This window comes from Melospiza melodia, chromosome 10 (assembly GCF_035770615.1).
Source record: "Melospiza melodia melodia isolate bMelMel2 chromosome 10, bMelMel2.pri, whole genome shotgun sequence".
Taxonomy (NCBI): domain Eukaryota; kingdom Metazoa; phylum Chordata; class Aves; order Passeriformes; family Passerellidae; genus Melospiza; species Melospiza melodia.
Genome location: NC_086203.1, coordinates 23,939,031 through 23,956,463, shown reverse-complemented (window position 1 = coordinate 23,956,463; position 17,433 = coordinate 23,939,031). Strand labels below are relative to the sequence as shown.

Sequence of the window (17,433 nt, the reverse complement as noted above, 5' to 3'; positions counted from 1 at the left end):
GTTTGTTAAATGTAATGAAATACTCAGTGGGAAGCTTCATCTTTCTCAACACATGTGTCCATGTGCACCTGGACTAAAACTGCATGGGAGAACTAGGAAAAATTCCCAACACTGCTGGACATAATTCATGTTTAGTGTATCTGGGGCCAAGATAAATATTAAAAGAGTGATTGTTTCCTTCCTCTTTCAATCACTGAGTATTTGGAGGGTGGGCTTTTTTCACTGCCCACTTCAACAAGAAATAGCTACTTTAAAAATTTCATAGTCTCTCTGTTAACTCTGTTTAAAATACAATTAGGAATGGCATTACACCTTTGGAAGCACAGCACAAAGGAAAAGAAAAGAGCAGCTGGCACCAAGCAAGGAGCAAATCATTTAGTACCTGGTAGATAATAGGAACATTGAAAATACACTGCCTAGTGCTGGTGCTCTATCAGGGCTATGTCCATCACCTCATCACACTAATACAGACAGACTGGGTGGCAGCCAGATGCTCCTTCCTCCCCACCCATCTTGCTGAAAGCAAAGATTTGTAAGCCTCCCAATAATAAACCTGGACAGAAATCTTGAGGATCATTAATCTCACTATCAATCAACCCATTTGGAGATTTGCTTCTTGCAGTCGCTGATGCTAATCAGGGCCTGAGTGGAGAGCTCTGGGGAAGGCTGGAGTGTGCATCTGAGGAATTGCTTTAATGAGTTTCTTGCATTCAAAGGTTAACAAATGTGACAAGGAAACACAAATATGGGGCAATACACTGCCAACCACTGAGAGTTAGCATGCTGTGTATTGTGCTGCAGTATGAGGAATTCATCCCTACCTCACTCGGGGGAGACACCCCAGTAAGACCCAGGATGCCAGGGAGCCATGCAGGTGCTGAGAGCTTCCTCTGCTCCAGCACTCCTTGTGTGCTGGGATGCTCTGCACTCACAGAGCTGTGCTGCACAGGAGCATCTGCTGAAGGGGTTTCTGGTTAAATCAGGCAGCCAGCGTGGTGTGAACATCCCCACTGGGCTCCCTTCACCATTCACCACAGACCCACATCAATTAACATATCACAATGAAAAGTCCCCACATCAGCAGGACCCTCCCAGTAGCATCTGTCTTAAACCGCTATTTTCTGTATTTTCTGTGAGAATGTTTCTACAAAATAAACAGCATCAACAACAACAACACAAACAAATGCCAAGATAATGCCAAAAAGGATTCAAAGTGGGAGGCGTGTCAGAAAAGTTACCACAATGTCTATTAACAGGCTTCTAATTACACAGAAGAGCCAAGAATTTAAAAAATCATAAAATAACAGACATAGAAGAGATTTTCCATTAAAAAAAAATAAGTTGAAATTATTTTGAAAATTAGAAACATAAAACTAGAAACATGTTTCATCCTCATGACAAACCCTTTTGCACTAAGCACACACTTATGCAAATAAAACATTGCTCTCCTGTTGTCTTGATCACTGTGTAGATAGAGCTGCTAACCACAGGAGCCGAACATTTTGATTCAGGACAAAAGTTCATTGCAGATAAGCAAAACAGGAGAAATTCACTCAACTTGTGTTAATTATTAGAGCCCTTAACACCAGATACAGTTTAATATATTCTCTATTTATGGACTGCTCTTCTTATTTGCACTACTTCTAAACCTTAAAACTATCTTTTATTAAGTGCTTGCTAACCTTTCAGTGTTGATAAATGTGGGACTGGGGAAAAGGAGAAAAAAGCCCCACAAGAACTGCAGTTCACATCTCAGGAAAAACGTGTTTCTTAAGGTATGAAGAAATGTGCCTGTATGCACGAGACACTTGCTCAGAAGCAGATATGTAATTAAAAACAAGCTCTTGGCTCTGCATTTCCCTTTCTTGAAGCTCATGAAGGGCTGGGGCTGCTCTGGCAGACACAGTGTCCTGGAGGAACATAGTAGATGTCTGCTCCCAGGTGAGCTGTTCAGCTCCGGCACCTCTAGCAATCCACATCATTTTCCTCCTGCTGTATTCATGCATTTCATTTCCATGTTCTGATGTGATCTTTGGTGTGCTTTGGCTGCCATCAGACTGTGAGCTTGGGAGGAGAAAAGACAGGAGCCATCACCATGGCCAGCCAGACACATCCAGTTGTGCAGTAAAGGGAGATTCCAGTGGGGACTGAACTCCTGCTGTTTAGACCCACCCCAAATATTTTCATCTCTGTTCATATCTGCAAAATGTAGTAACAAGTTCCTGCTTTATTCTAGTGCTTTAATTCAAGGACTTTTGTGAGCTAAAAACGTTGAAAATGCAGACTAAACAGCAGAGTATTTTGCCACTATTTCTGGTAGTTTTGTCCCAGACATTTGGTTTCAGATCTGTGATTTCCTGTCGAGAACACACAAGTGTGAAATACTTGTTGATCCGTTTATTCATTTGCCTCCTGGCTGATCACAGCCATTTTGACAGAATGGATAAATTGACTTGCTCCTTGTTGTTTTTTTTTTTTTTTTTTTCCCACATGCTTCTCTATCAGCCTGGAAGCACTGCCCTGGCTATCACTCCTACACCCTCACTTTACATTCAGCACCCTCCTTTTAGAGGCTTGCTAAGCCAATTTCACACAAAACCCAGGTTGTCTGAAATGCCACAAACAAACTCGTGCTATAGCAGCTTCTGCAACTCCATCTGCCAGATGAAAACAATACATAATATTTAGAGAAATTATTTTTGAACAATTCAAACTCAATGAATACTTTACATCACTCTTTATAACACAAGATATATCTGATAATTGCACTTGGTTTCTTGAGGCAGGACTTAGCCATTTAGCTACAGCACATCTCAGCAAACCTTCTATTTTTCCAAATCACGAATAAACACAGCAATTTGGAAAGGGGACAACTCTTAATCATCCTCATTGAGGAAATGGCAAAGGTAACAGCTTCAAGTGATCAGGCAAAAGCTTGTTACATCAGCAGAAGATTTTCAGTGCAAAGTAATTTCAGCAGGCTAACAAATGAGTCATTTTTCTCCTGCAGATATGTAGCAGGACAGTGCATTAATTGATGTGTCCTTTATTGCAAAACACTGTCTCCCTCTGGAGAGGGAGGTGTGGAGCCATGGGATGCAGCATTGTCAGGAAAAAGCTGAACACTGCAAACTTGGCACCACATAGTAGCTAAATGTTGATTCATGGACATTATGAGACATTCAAGGGGACAGGTCCCAGGATCCAAATTATGCTCCACTCTTGTATTGCCCCGTGTGATCGAGTTTGCATAGAATTTGCTGCTCTCTCTTCTAATTGGATTCCTGCAAAGGGCATTTTGCTGTGCCATGAGCTTGTCACTTTATATCCTGCTTTAACTCCAAACCACTCAATTAATATTAAATTCCACTTATTATAAAAACATTTGTTTCTACCCACACAATGCAATCAGCAGCCATCTCATTAATATTAATTTCACAAAATGACCCACTGATGTTAAGATCTCAGATACAGCTAGTAACTTTAAAGGGGGAAATATGTGAAGCCAAGAAGGTCAAGACAGAACATGAGTTGCAACAGAAAGCATTCAACCCATATGTATTTAACTCATTCTTTGCAGGAAGCTCAGTAAATTAAACAAGATTGCTGGAGAGCTATGACAATGTCAATGTTAATCCAGACAACAGAACAAAATAGAGTGAGGTTGCCAATACATCTCTCTCTGGGATGGGAAGTTGCTGTATTTGGCACACCAAGGGAAAAACTCTGGCAAGAGGATGGAAGGAGAATGCTTATCCCCTGCCTCATTTCCCCAAAGAGGTGAGCTGCCTACTTTCCACGTTTATAAAACACAAACAAAACCCGAACCAGGACATTGAGCACTGTGGATAACCTTAAACTGTGAGCTAAGGTTAAAGCCCCTTTTCTTCAGAATCCTCTTCTGTGCTCATCACACAGGAAATTAGCACAGCCTGTCCCAGCTTTACAGTGCAGAAGCCCTACTGGACTCAACACTCACTGCCCAGGGAGTGGAAGAGAAGAGGGCTGCAGATGGGTTTAAGTGTTTCAGAAATGCTGGTGTAAAGCTCAGGGATTCCCTTGCACAGCACAAGGAGACATTGGTAAGGAAAGAGAGGATCCAAGTGCAAGCTCAGACCCTGCAACTCACTAACACACAGATTTTTCATTGCCCCATGGGCCCACCAGCAGCTTGCTGAAATGGGATCATTTCTCCTGTGCTCAGCCATGCCCTGCTGTTTCCTCATGCAGAAAGATCTTGAGAGTGAAATTACACAGCCAGACACAGGGAGATGAAGCAGTAGCTGAGAATGTGCATCAAATGCAGTGATCTCTTCTGCTCTCTTATTCTCTGCACTTTGAATAAAACCAAGCTGCAGGGACAACAGGTCTCTTTCTAGTAGTCTCCATCTGAACCTTTAAGCTATACAACAGGGAACTGGTTCTCTGTAGCTCTGTGCCTAACAAAACCACACGTTGAACTCTCACCTTCTGCTATCACAAAGACCTCAACTAATTCCCTGTAGCACATCAGTACTGCCTTTGAAAAGGTTCAGGCTCTGCAAAAAATCACATGGAAACTATACTTATGGGCTTTTAAAGATGTCAAGGATTTCCCCACAGAGATGTCAATATAAATATTTCTTCTTCCCACCAACTTTTTTTATTAATCAGATCACACATGGTAACTCCCTGTGTGGCAGCATTAAGGGCTCACCCCATCAGCATAAAACCTTCCAAAATTATCACCTTGTTATTGGGATAACAATGCTTTTACACCTAGAATTAAAGAGATGAATTGACAGGGCCTTGGCAAATCAATATGTAACAGCAGACACCTAACTCCAATACTATTTCACTGGCCCTTTTCTTCCCACAGATTTTTCCCATGTTCACAACAGGGTATGGCTCAACAAACCAGAGAAATGACTCCTGTTGTACTGCTGTCACCTTTGTGCTTTGCTTTCAGGGCTGTCTTCTTCCAGATTTTAAAGTAAAAACGTATTTTGGAAGCACAGCAAAGCCCCAGCCACAGGCTCTGGCTCTGAAAGCCAAATACACTTCAGACAGTAGAGAGCCCAGGTCAGGTCCCTCCATCCTGGTCTCTACCATCCCATTATATGGAACAGAAAATTCCTCACCACCCATTTTCTTGAAGCTGCTTGTGTGAGCACCTGAGTCAAATTCTTCCCTCTAAGATCTGAACTGGCATTTTTACCATCAAGACTGTGAAGCAGTTGTGAAGTGCCCAACCATTTCTGAAGAGCCATTGGGGACCTGATGCCAGCTCCTTATCCACACATGACAATCATTGCCATGAACAGAAGAAAAAGGCTCCTGCCCTCCTGACTGCTGCCAAGTGCTCCACAGGAGTTGGCTTTGCAGTGATAAATGTCACGTTTACAATGGGTTTTGCAACATGAAAGTCCATAATTTGCTTTCCAGGGACCTGTGCTTGATTATCAGGAGAGTCAGAAGCATCCACTGAAGTCTAATGAATAGAATTAACACATCATTTAAACAGGGAGTAATATGTATGCAAATGAGAAAAAGTTAAAAATAAGAGTTCAAGCCATAATTTCAGAAAACGTAGACTGCATCCTTATGAAATATGGATGTTTCAATTCACCTCATATCTTTACATCTATGTTAACTGCTTTGCATGTGAACAATAGGGTGCATCAAACCCATTTTGATTTTTATATTTGAATCTGGACTTATAAAATGGATTATATTGAAACATGAATAATATATATGCTAATTAAAGACTGCATTTAATGACATAAATAAAGACAAAGACCAACAGAGGTTAATTTCCATTTGCAAATTTCCTAATTACTATATTTTCCTTTAGAAAGCAGAAACTTTATTTCCATAGTCTCAGGAAAAAGAAGACAATCTTTTCTTTGCTCAAACTATTTTAAAAATTCTTTCATCTCTTTTATTCTTTAGGATTGATCTCCACAGAGATACAATTGCTTTGCCTAGATAGATTCAGTATTAAATAGAACCCAAGTCAAACTATGGGGATTTGTGCATGCAAATGGTGTGCTTTAATTATTTTTTTTTCTAATAAAGAATTACTGCTAATAAATATAAAGTTTATAAACCACTCCATACCATAAACATCTGCAGAGTTACTGTGTTACTATCTGCAGATGTAAACCTAGTAAATGTCCTTGGTGCTTGAAAAGCTGTTCATCATCCTCTCCCTTCCCCTCCAGGTCCCCAAAAATAGAACAAGGACACAGGACAATTGTACAGTTGTAGGGAGACAAGGTATTAGCAGAAAACACGACTTCTGTCACACAAGACCTAGAGAAAAGCCTGCTGAAAAATAAACAGGTTGCAGGAAAAGCACTTTTAAGTTAAAAGGCTTGTTTCTTAAAGTGAGGAAATATTATATTCATTCATTCATATTATTATGAAGGCTGTAATGATATCTAGGTCAGCAGAATATTTTTTGCTGTTGTCTAAATGTTGGTTCTGTGGATAAATCCAGATTCAGCCTTAACTGACTAAACCAGCATTTGCAGTTTGCTCTTCTGAGCCTGCAAAGCAAACCCATTTACTCCCTGATTGAAACAGCACACTTGAATGCTTCAAAAACAAGGAGCTGTACAAATGGGCAGAAACTTACCATTTTGGTACATTTATGTCCCAAGCTTTTATTAAAAAGAAAAACAAAAGCCAACAAAATAAATTGAAATAATAAGGCAGGTGTGAGCACTGGCTCTTCCCAGTTTTCACTTCATGTCTGCAATACTAGTCACTGTTGCAGATGAACACTGAAAGTTAGGAAAATTTTAAGTCTCTGGAGAGTAAATGATCATCATTTTTAATGATAATGTGGTTCCTACAAAATGTGAGGAATTTTACCAGCACTCACTGGAAACCTGATGGTGGTTAAAAAATGGCTGTGGAGAGTGAATCACTGCACAGAAATCCATCCATTTAACTGATAATTTGATCAGAAACATAAAATACATAAAATATCTGAAATTTCAGGGAACGGAACATTTGTCATTAGTAAGGACTGTCTTTATTTCATTTTTTTTTTTAACATTAACAATATTTTTACAATTCAAATTTGGCTAATTTCTGCCACTTTATAAATTTGTAGGACAATTCAAAAAGGTTTTGCTCTTTCTTGGAAAAGACAGGGTTTCCAAAATATGAAACAAGCCACCAATCAAGACCCAGGCACGCCGCCTACGCCTGTTTCAGCTTAAAACTTGGAACTCAAATGGATTTTAACCTGTAAGTCAATAGAGTAAAACACATGCTGTTTATGGCAATAGAGGAACTGTTTTCTTTTAAACCAACCAACTCAGCATTCCACAATAAACTGAATGAATTCCTGTACTTGCAACATTTGTAACAGCAGCACAACGTGTTGTGCATTCCAAAGTCTTGTTTTTCCCCAAATTGCACAGGTTTTAAGAACAGTAAAATGAAGTTCACCCCTGCTTGTTATTGTTTTACTAGTTTGCTGATTCCCAGTATTTATCCAAGCAGCTAAGGTTGCCAAATTGATTTAATATTCTTACCCTATAATTTTACAATCAGACTATATCCTGCTGTGAAATAGCTGGTGCTAATGTTAGTCCAAATGCTGCCATGGGACTGAGGACAGGAGAGGGCCTTTCAATAGCTATATTTTATGGTTACAAGGAGAGAGAAAAAATATAATTTATCTGGTTGCTGTGGTTAATTCACAGTTTCACAGCAGAGGTATACTGTTCCCTCAGGGTACATCCAGCTGTATTATAGGATATTTCATTCACAGTTTGTCTGAGACATTGCTCTAGCTCTGAACCTACCAGTTTATGACAGTGAATCTACTCCAGAGATACCTGCATACACTTTAACACATATTCTTACAAACTAAGAATACTATAGAAAAGAAATTAACTAGCAACAGACTAACTGACAATGAGGATGCAAATTGCTTCTTTGAGCTGGGAAGAGGAATAGAAAAAGAGTGCATCAATTTCTTAATAGAGCCTTCTTTTATAAAGTGATATAATTTCAGAATTTTTTTCTCTTTTAAAATATCTCACAGCTTTAAAAGTCAGAGTTCAAAAATTTTAAAGCTGTATAAGAGTTTCCTCTACAGTAACTTAGAACAGACCCAGCAGATGAGTAGGAGATGCCAGGGGTACCTGGCATTCACTACCACTGTAGTTATGAGAAAACCCACACTCCTCATGGCATATTATTTCTGAGCACTTAAAAACCTGTTCTTAATGGAGATTAATAAGAATATTTTGATATTTAAAAGAATTTTTGATATTTAAAAAATACTTGTTAAAACTATTAAACCAGTAACTGCGCAGATAAAATCTTGCTCTTTTTTTCCCAGACCTCACTATTACAACAGCACAGGGGAAAGCATTTCCAGAGAAAAAAATATGTCTGCAATTAATCCATTTAATTAGTTCCACAGAGACAAAGCAGAAAGATCGATTGCAGCTGTGCAGATCCCTCCTTGCCTGACCTCAGCCACCCTTGCCCATTCTCCTTTGCTCTCTGTGCAGAAGAAGGTATTTTTGGAAATGTTGGGGAAATTCTGCTACACCTCTAAACAAAGCACTGAGGAAAGGTGTCAACAGCAGTTTGCCAATTTGCTGCCGAGACTTTTGCATAAGCTTCACCCCCTTAGGATGGCCTGTGGGCAAACTACAGCATGAATGTCTCAGCTCTTATGGGACACATCATACAGCAAATTAAAAATAGAAATCATACTTTTTGTGTTTGAGAGTTTTCAAGGTCACCAACATGATATTTTGAATTCTAGTCTTCCACACCCAAAGCACATATTGCCCTGTTTTGTGACTCATGATTGCATGCTTGACATTATCTTTCCAAATAAAGGTGATGCACATCTAGGCTCCCACTGAGTTCAGTGGCCACATCCATGAAAGTGCCTGCAGGAAGATGTTCACACAACTGACCCATAAGCATCAGTTTAAGAGTGACAGGCAGACTCCTAGCCTGTGATTTACAGGGCAATTTATCACATGTACCATCCCTCCTCTTTTCTCACTCTTCCACGTGTGCTTTAAAGCTGGCATTGCAGAACTGTGGAGAACAGGCCTAGAAGCTCCTGTGAGGGATCAGACTCCTGTGGTGCATCCTCACTGGAGTTGCTTAACCTTGTCTGAAACCTAGAAATGATCAAAATGCTACAGACCACCACTTCATTGTCTTTCCTATCATTTCCTGTTTCTAATGCCCAACAGAAATTTCTCTCTTGCTGTAATTTAAGCCAAAGGTCCCTCACATCTGCAGCACAATGGGGGCAGAAAATGATGGATTCCTTGCAGACCCCTTCCATGTACTCAAGCATTTGCCTCCTCTGCTACCAGCCCTGCCTGTCCCACAATCTTCCTTGCAGAAAAGGTGAATCACATAAAAAAACCCAGAGTCCTCTCTTATTTACACCTGGAGATACATCAGCCTGCTATAAAACTGTATTTGCTTTTTATTTACAGGACAGCTGAGAGGAGAACACTGATTCATGAAATTCAGATGAAGGCTGGCCATATGGGACACAGGAAGAAGCTGGCTTCAAGTATCTGGCAAGAAGAAATTTGATACTGCAATTACATACTCCTGAGAACCCATTTAAGATGATACAGGTTCGTCAGTCATGTGGACTCAAATTTACAAAGTCTGTTGTAGCTGGCAGAAGTTATTCAGGAATCACTCTGTTAACACCAGTAGGATGGCTCAGGTCTGAAGCAAAATCTAGACAGTCCTATTTCCTTGAAATGGGACATTCCTGGGTTGGAATGTGCTTATTGATTTTGGCCCTGATGCTCTATAATTAGAATTAAAACTACTATTTTCTGAGCTTTGTCAATATCCTGATAGTTCTAGAAATCACTGCTGATCTGCATTTAAGCTTACCAAAAACCTGTTTCCTTTCTGAAGACAAAATATGTTGGTTTCTAGAGTGGCAGACCACTATTGGCCTCACCAGAAAGGAAATGGGATCTTGTAGAATTCTGTTTTGTGACAAAAAAAATTAAACCTAGTGTTAATTAAAAAAGAGTAAAAGTAACAGGCAGATAATGAGAGAACATGCCCCTTTCCACAGTCAAGCTCTTAAAAGATCATCCAGCATGCTTAAAAAGCAACTTTCCATCTGCAAATCTGTCTCTCTCTCTTTTTTGTCTAATGAGCCTGAGTTAGTCTGTTCAAAAGCCCAAATGGACATCTGGGGCCAATTCTGCATCAGGGGATCTGTTACCATAACAACTAACAACTCCCCTGATTCCTGAAAGGCCCTGAAGTGGCCTTTTGGGAAATGCTCATGGAACAAGAAACTGGGGAGGGATGGCTGCAGGTGCAAGTCCCAGGCTCCTCTGTCTCAGCCCTTTCCACGTGGAGCCAGCCCTGTGTCCCACCAGCCTTGGGGCCAGCTGGGCTCAGCTCCCAGCCCTGTGTCCCACCAGCCTTGGCACCAGCTGGGCTTGGCTCCCCTGCAGGAGGGGACAATAAAACCCCTGAGCCAACACCCTGAAGGGCAGCAGTGACACACTCTGGTTTGGTCTTGGGCTCCACTTGGGGCTTTTGCCCCAGGCTCTATCCTGCTGGATGAAACAGCACAGATGCTGCCTGAGAAGTTTTCATATTGATTTTCCTCATAAAGGAAGAATGATGAGGGCTGGAAGTATGGTCCCAACAGCCAGAACAAGCAACCAGTGGCTGTCCTGAGCATCCAGTTTGAAAGTGAGTGCCTGATGTCAGCAGAGAAGATGAGGTCAGGTCCCAGAGTGGGATTAGAGGGAGCTAATCACAGGCCTGCTCCCTTTTAATGAAAATGAGCAGCATTTTGAGATGCTAAACACAGAAGGGCCTAAGATTCAGTACCTTTACCTCTGACACTGTGACAAAATCTTACAGAACCTGGATCTTCTGCAATAAGAGCTGAAATGCTTTTCCTGGATTGAGAGCAGATCAGAGGACTCCAGATCAGCTAGGTTGCATCCCATTTACCAGGCACTGATCTGCCCTATCCCCATCCTTATCCCTCAACATATGAGAGTAAATGTGGCCATTCCCAGAGGAAAACTAAGGCATGTCTTGTTCAGTATGAGGGAGGCACAGCTGGGCACTAAAAAGAGATGGAAGCTGCAAGAAGTTTCAGGTATGGCACTCACCTCCACAGCTACCCTTGTCTCCCTGGGGAGTTGCCTGTCTCCAGGGAGAAGGGAAGTCTCTTGTCCTTGTCAATTCTCCTCAGTGCCTGTGGTGCACAAGCTCTGGGGCACTGCCATTGCCAAGATGAGCACAGTGCCTGGATGTGGTCCTCAGGCATCGCTGGGGACAATGCTGGGGTGAGCATCCCCATCCATCCTTCTCATTCCTGCCCTGTGCTGCTCCCTCAGTTATGCTGGTACAGCTCTGTCCTGTTACTACATGAACCAGACTGGGAGCTAATCTGGTTTAAATCAGGACACGAAAACTCCTCTCATTTTTTTAAAAGTTTTTTTTTAAAAAACATGGATTATTTTGCAATCCAGCTCCTCACATGGTTGTACAAACATTTGCAATGGGATCACAGAGGGCAGAACAAGGGCAGGAACAGAGGACCCTGCCTGAACTGCTGCTGCTGACATAAATACTCATGCAACTGCATCTGAGGCATTCTTAAAATTAACACCCAGGGTCTCAGAAAGTGTTACCACTCAAGATCCTCCATGGGTGAGAAAATGAGAAGAATCACAAACATTTTAGAGTAAGCTGAAAGAAGCTTTTATCATTGTAAGCAAACAATTTTACAATGGTCTGTAAATTTGCAATGTTCCTTTTCCAATCAGTACAGTAGATGAACAACACATTGTGTACTCATAAAATAGAACCTAGAGATAGGTTCAAATAACAATTTCAGCACTTTTTACAACCTGGTACAGGCAGAAGTTTTTTTTTTTTCCCTCCCAATTAAGTTTTAACACTCTCTTAGCTAAGCAGCTGTGCAAGCTCCCCAGAATTTAACACCCAAAGGTAGTTGTCTGAGGCATGGTTATTAGACATGGTAAATATGAGGATTCTTTATAGTGCAGCTTTTGTTGCTAGATTACAAGTTGATTTACAAATACAGCTGACCAACCTTCTCCATTGCTATTTCACCAGTGTCAGAACTCAGATGCTGAAATATTGAACACCTGAGCTTGCTCCCAGCGAGATCTTTGCCACTGAGTTCAACAACACTCTCAAACCGTAAGTGACTTGGCCTGAGGTCCCACAGAAATCAATGACTGAGCCAGAAAAAAGAGCACATCTCCTGGTGCTCAGGGTGATTTCTCCTGCACAGAAAGGTACTGCCAGAAAAGGACAAGGCTCTGTCACAGGGCTTGTCCCAATGATTCAGTTCAATTTGACAGGATGCTTAACAAAAACTTAAGAAAACTCTCTCTGTCTACTAAATTCTATAGGGTTTTGCCTAAGGAAAATTAAAGACATCTTTTTCCCAAGCTGTCTCATATACACACACAGCTATAAAACAAGCAATGCAAGCTTGCTTGCTCTTTGAAAGGCAGCAGCTGCGTTGTTCCAAAAATCTCCCCAAAAGTAAACATATTAGCACTGTATAAACAGCTTGATTTAATAAGAAATGCAGTACAATATTCCCACTTTGTCTTTGGGATCATGATGTTGATTGTGGCAATAATTCAAGGTGAATTATGGTATCTGTTCAAAAGAAAGAAAAAGAAAACTCTCCAGCTATAGTCGTGAATGAATTTTTTCCTCTTAGCTGAAAATGAGAAATGGCTATAATTTAGTTCTCATTTAAAAGTTGCTGTTGGCTAAACTCTAAAATCTTAATTGCTTCTTAATATTCTCTGCTTATTTTTTCCCTTTGAAACCACAGTCTATAGAACTGTAGTGTTTAGATTAAAAATCAGAATGAAAAACAAACAGTGGAAGGTTACCACACTCTCCTAAAATATATTATTTTCCCCCCAAAGGACAGAACTTGCTGTATATCAAAAAATTTCAGTTGATTTCCTGACTCTCCTGCACCTGTGTGGAGATGAAAGTGACACTGACCCTGGGTTTACCCCAAGTGTCAATACTCAGGACTAGTTTAATTTGCTACAGAATATAGAGGAAGTTCGAGAAAAGACAGACATGTTTCAAGCCACATTACAGCTCAGCACACTATAGGAACTCATCTTGCTGCAAAAAAACTGAAGTCACACTCAATCCCTAAATAGTTTGGAGGTCACTACCAAACACACCCTGCAGCGCTCGGGGCTCGTAGCAAAGGCTGTGAGAGTAACAGTGGCAAAGACTGCAGACAATTCAAGTCAGATTTTAAACTGACCTTGAAGATCTGCAGATGGATCTCATGATACTGAGTCTGGGTATAAAATCACAGATGCAAAACAAATGCCCAGAAATGCAAAAATAAAGTGTTTGGGAAACAGCACCTCATGACACCCACGTTTTAATGGGCTCTAGACAAGCTAGCAGTCCTCCAGTGAAGGTCCTAAAATCCCAGGGTACAGTTTTCAGAAACACTCAGTTGTTGTCCCTATAGCACACAATTTTTGGAACCAGTATGAAAGGAAAGAAAGCAGAGAAAGAAGCACCATTGTGCCACTGTAAAAGTGAATGGTGAATCCATATGGTGAGTAAAACAAGGATCTGGTCTCCTCACCTTTTCTGTCTGCTAAGACTCAAATTCTCAACTTGGTGCTAAAAGAAATCAATTTAAGCACTAAAGGTCCTGGGAGCAACAGTCCCCTTCATCATGCCCATGACAGCTCAAGGATCAGCCAGGCCAGCTTTTCCTCAAGAGGAATCAAAGATGCACAGAAGCGAACTGAAAGTGCAGAATCATTGTCCCTCCTGCCCTGGGAGCCCAACTAGCAACAGCCCACAGCGGATGTCGTGGCTCGTGGTCACCCTGTGATTGTGCTCTCCTCATTTTTCTGGGATAAAAGGCAGCACAATTTTTGCAGCTTCATTATGCTGACCTAGTTTATCTTCCACTCTACCAACTTAAAATCACACAAGTCTCTTTGTGCAGCAGTGCCATTTAAAGTACTGAATCCAGGAAACTTTAGTAGAAAGGTAATTCAGAGCTCTGCTTGCCTGCAAGTTCCCATCCCTTTTCATTATTGAGATGGCCACCACACAAAAAAGATGGAAGTGACCCTTTCTCTTCAACATTAGTCATATTCTTTCACCATTTGTCCAGGATCCACATGAAAAAGGAACTGAGAACAGCAAATTACCTCTGCAAATAAGCGAGTCTTCAGAAATGGCACAGATAATTTCCAAATATATTCAGTTACAAGAAGTTTCTAAAACACAGCATGGAAGCTCAACAGATGGAAAAAGGAAATCTTCATCAAACAATGACAGTCTCCTTTTCAAATAAAGGAAAATGAAGCTTCCTTACAAGAAGTCTTCTTCACAAAACTTATTTCTTTACTGTATCACAGAATGAGCCACAAAGAGACCAAACAAAATTAATGCTTTGCCAAACCTTCCCTAGCAACTTCTCTAACTCCTTATTTTGGATAATAGGGCACTGATGAGACAGAAACAAGCAGAAGGCTCTGCTTCATTGTTCCACTTATGTCACCACTGGTCTCAAATCACCTAATTCCACAAATGCTCAAAAAAGCAAAAACAAAAATAAAATTTGTTTTACCCTCACAATGCATTGCCAAGAGCAGCTATGTCTCCTCTGCTTCCTCTAGTTCTCTGGGTTTTGATTTATAATGTTTTTTCCTAACACCAAAACAAAGTACTGCTGTGCAAGAAAAGACCCCTTGGTCTAGCATGCCTGTCCCCTTGAGGGTTATCCTTTCATCACAAGGATTCTCTGCTGTGCACTTCAATACCATGTTTCCCTTTCTGAAATATCTGTCTCAAACTCGTTTTCATGCCATTTGCTTTGATGGTATTATTCAGCAAATTATTCCATATGTTGCCCATTACATCTTAAGCTAAGTATTTTTTCCTGAAAATGCAATTTACTGCTCCTTTCAAACTTCTGAATTAGAGTCTGCAGTGCTTCAAAATCCTTTTTTCCTTACTTTAAAACACTCAGAGAGGTAAACAGTTTATTTTTTTCCTGAGGAAAGGCAATCACACAGCAAATGAAATGCTGTGCTGCTGCTTCAGTGACATGGTCTGCACAATGTGAAATGTAACTGGGAATGATTTGTTTTCTAGTTGCTTTCTGATTTATCCTAAAACACACATGTACACTCTCTGTATTTTTTAAAAATACTCATAACTAGACACAGATTATTAGAAGGCAGTACATATGTCCTCAAGTTTTTTCCTTTATTTCTTGCTTCATATTTATCAAAAAACTTTGACTACTACATGACATAATTTTCATGTCTATATTAATTTTTAATCTCCACCGACTTTAATATCTTTTCAGGAATGGTACTGTTACTCTTTGAGTAAATTAAACATAAATTTTACAATTATCTCTCTTGCACCACTAGTGAAATTGCAAAGCAATGGAAATGTTTTGCAAACAATGATAATACCAACATTCTTCTAGATAATAGCTGTTAGCATTGTATTTCAAAACCTTTCTGCCTTAGAAGAGCATTTTGTATCAACATTAGATAAATACTACTAATCCTTCATCCCAGTGTTTTGAGATATACCATATCCTTCCAGGACTTGCTTGTGAATGTGACCAAGTTTAGTACTTCAGATAAAGACAATATATATTCAAAAACAGGATGATACAATGGGATCTTTAGAACCTTTCCTATTTCAGCTTTTATGCATATGCCACTGCAATTTTTATTCACCATCTTACTGCAATGATGTAAATTACTTACAAACGTGAATAGAAATTATTTTCACAAGACTATTGCCATCTAGTTATTAATTCTTTCAAATGTTCTCAGCCTCAACAATTGGGCCAACTAATTGTCAGCAAAATGGGTGTACTGAAAAATAGCTTGGTACCTTTGTAATGGATTCTGCAAATATAATGATCAATGGGCTGGTATTTCCCATTAAAGCTACTTTATCCCAACTAATCAGTGGAAGTCATTCCTAAATATCTTGTAGGTGGCTTATCCCTGGTTAATGTTAACTTCCAGACAAATGAGGGGCCTCTGGGTTCTGATTTTGTCATGAGCAGGTGCTGCAGGTTTTAGTTTACTCTAAATCAAATGGAGAGGGATTTGTTGATGCTAATCCTGGTCTCCACCACTGAACCAATGCCCACTGGTGTGAATGATGGTGTCTCTCTGAAAGAGGCAATCTTTACTTCCAAGACTTTGCAGGCTGCACTTCTGACTTCTTCACCAATGCTAGAGAGCAAAGCTGTGGAATGTGAAACAAGCTTACCCACTTTCTTGAAGTACAGTCAAAGGAAGGAAAGAACTGCATAAGATTACACAGGAGGTTTGTGGCAAAGACACCCACGAAACCAAGGCCAGTCTAACTGGGATTTTCTCCCACAACCACATTTCCTGAAGGCGGAGACAAAGATAATTTTTTTATAGCTACTTTGGAGGGACTAATTTTGAAAATATTTGTCACCATTACAGATGGCTCTACCATTGGTAGAACTGCACCAGGCTCATTTTCATGACATAAAAATCAGTATTTAAGACAGCTGAATAGTTAACCAACAAAGCTGTACTAGCACCCAGAGAACTATCTAATGCATCTATCACTGTAACTTCTAATAAAATAACAAAATACAGGATCACATTAAAAACACCAGCTGGAATGTGTTTAAAATCCTAATCAGTTTCCACTGAAAAGGAAACAGGCTCACCTCCAGTAGACAAGCACAGCGATGAGAAGAATGAGGCACACGAAGGTCAGTGCTGAGACCACAATGAGTGGGATGATCCATTCCATTTTACCAGGAGAAGGTCTCGTGGCCATGCTGGAGCTGTTCTTGCCAGCTGTGTGTTAAACACATAACAAAACCAATCACTGGGTGGAAAAAAGAAATACTGTATGGAAAAATGTGTAAACAAAACAAATAGCTTTTCCCTTTTACATGCTATGAGTAAACAGAGCAGAGATCCTCTAACTGCAGGGTGGGACTCCATTTGTCTCCAGTCTGAGACATGAGAGCACAGAAGTATGGTGTTTATTGCCACATATGGCTAGGATTTTACTACTGCCTGTAATTACGGTCTCTTAGACACTTTTAGGACTCTTTCGTGCAAGCACCTATTATCAGATGTAGAGTATCCCACTGAGCCAATGCTGTGCTCTGTCACCAGTGTTTGCAGATAAATGTACTCTGTTTCTCAACAGTGCAGGACAGCCCTGTTTGCAAAGCTCTGTGTAATACTTAGCTTTAGAAATAAATTTTTTGGTAACTATCTTAAAATAAAAAATCCTCAACATGTTGGGTGTCATGTCACATCATTTGCAGAATTGTCACAATCTGGTGGGTTACTGCATACGAAGGCACTTTTTAGCATA

At 40.3% G+C, this 17,433-nt stretch overlaps 1 protein-coding gene across 1 annotated transcript in view; it reads right to left on the bottom strand.

Moving 5' to 3' along the window:
* Window positions 1–17,433, bottom strand: part of PTPRG (protein tyrosine phosphatase receptor type G) — a 391,006-nt gene that overhangs the window by 49,676 nt on the left and 323,897 nt on the right. The window contains exon 13 of the mRNA XM_063164912.1: window positions 16,769–16,901. Within this exon, the coding sequence (XP_063020982.1) occupies window positions 16,769–16,901 (133 nt within the window). The remainder of the gene's footprint in view (window positions 1–16,768; window positions 16,902–17,433) is intronic.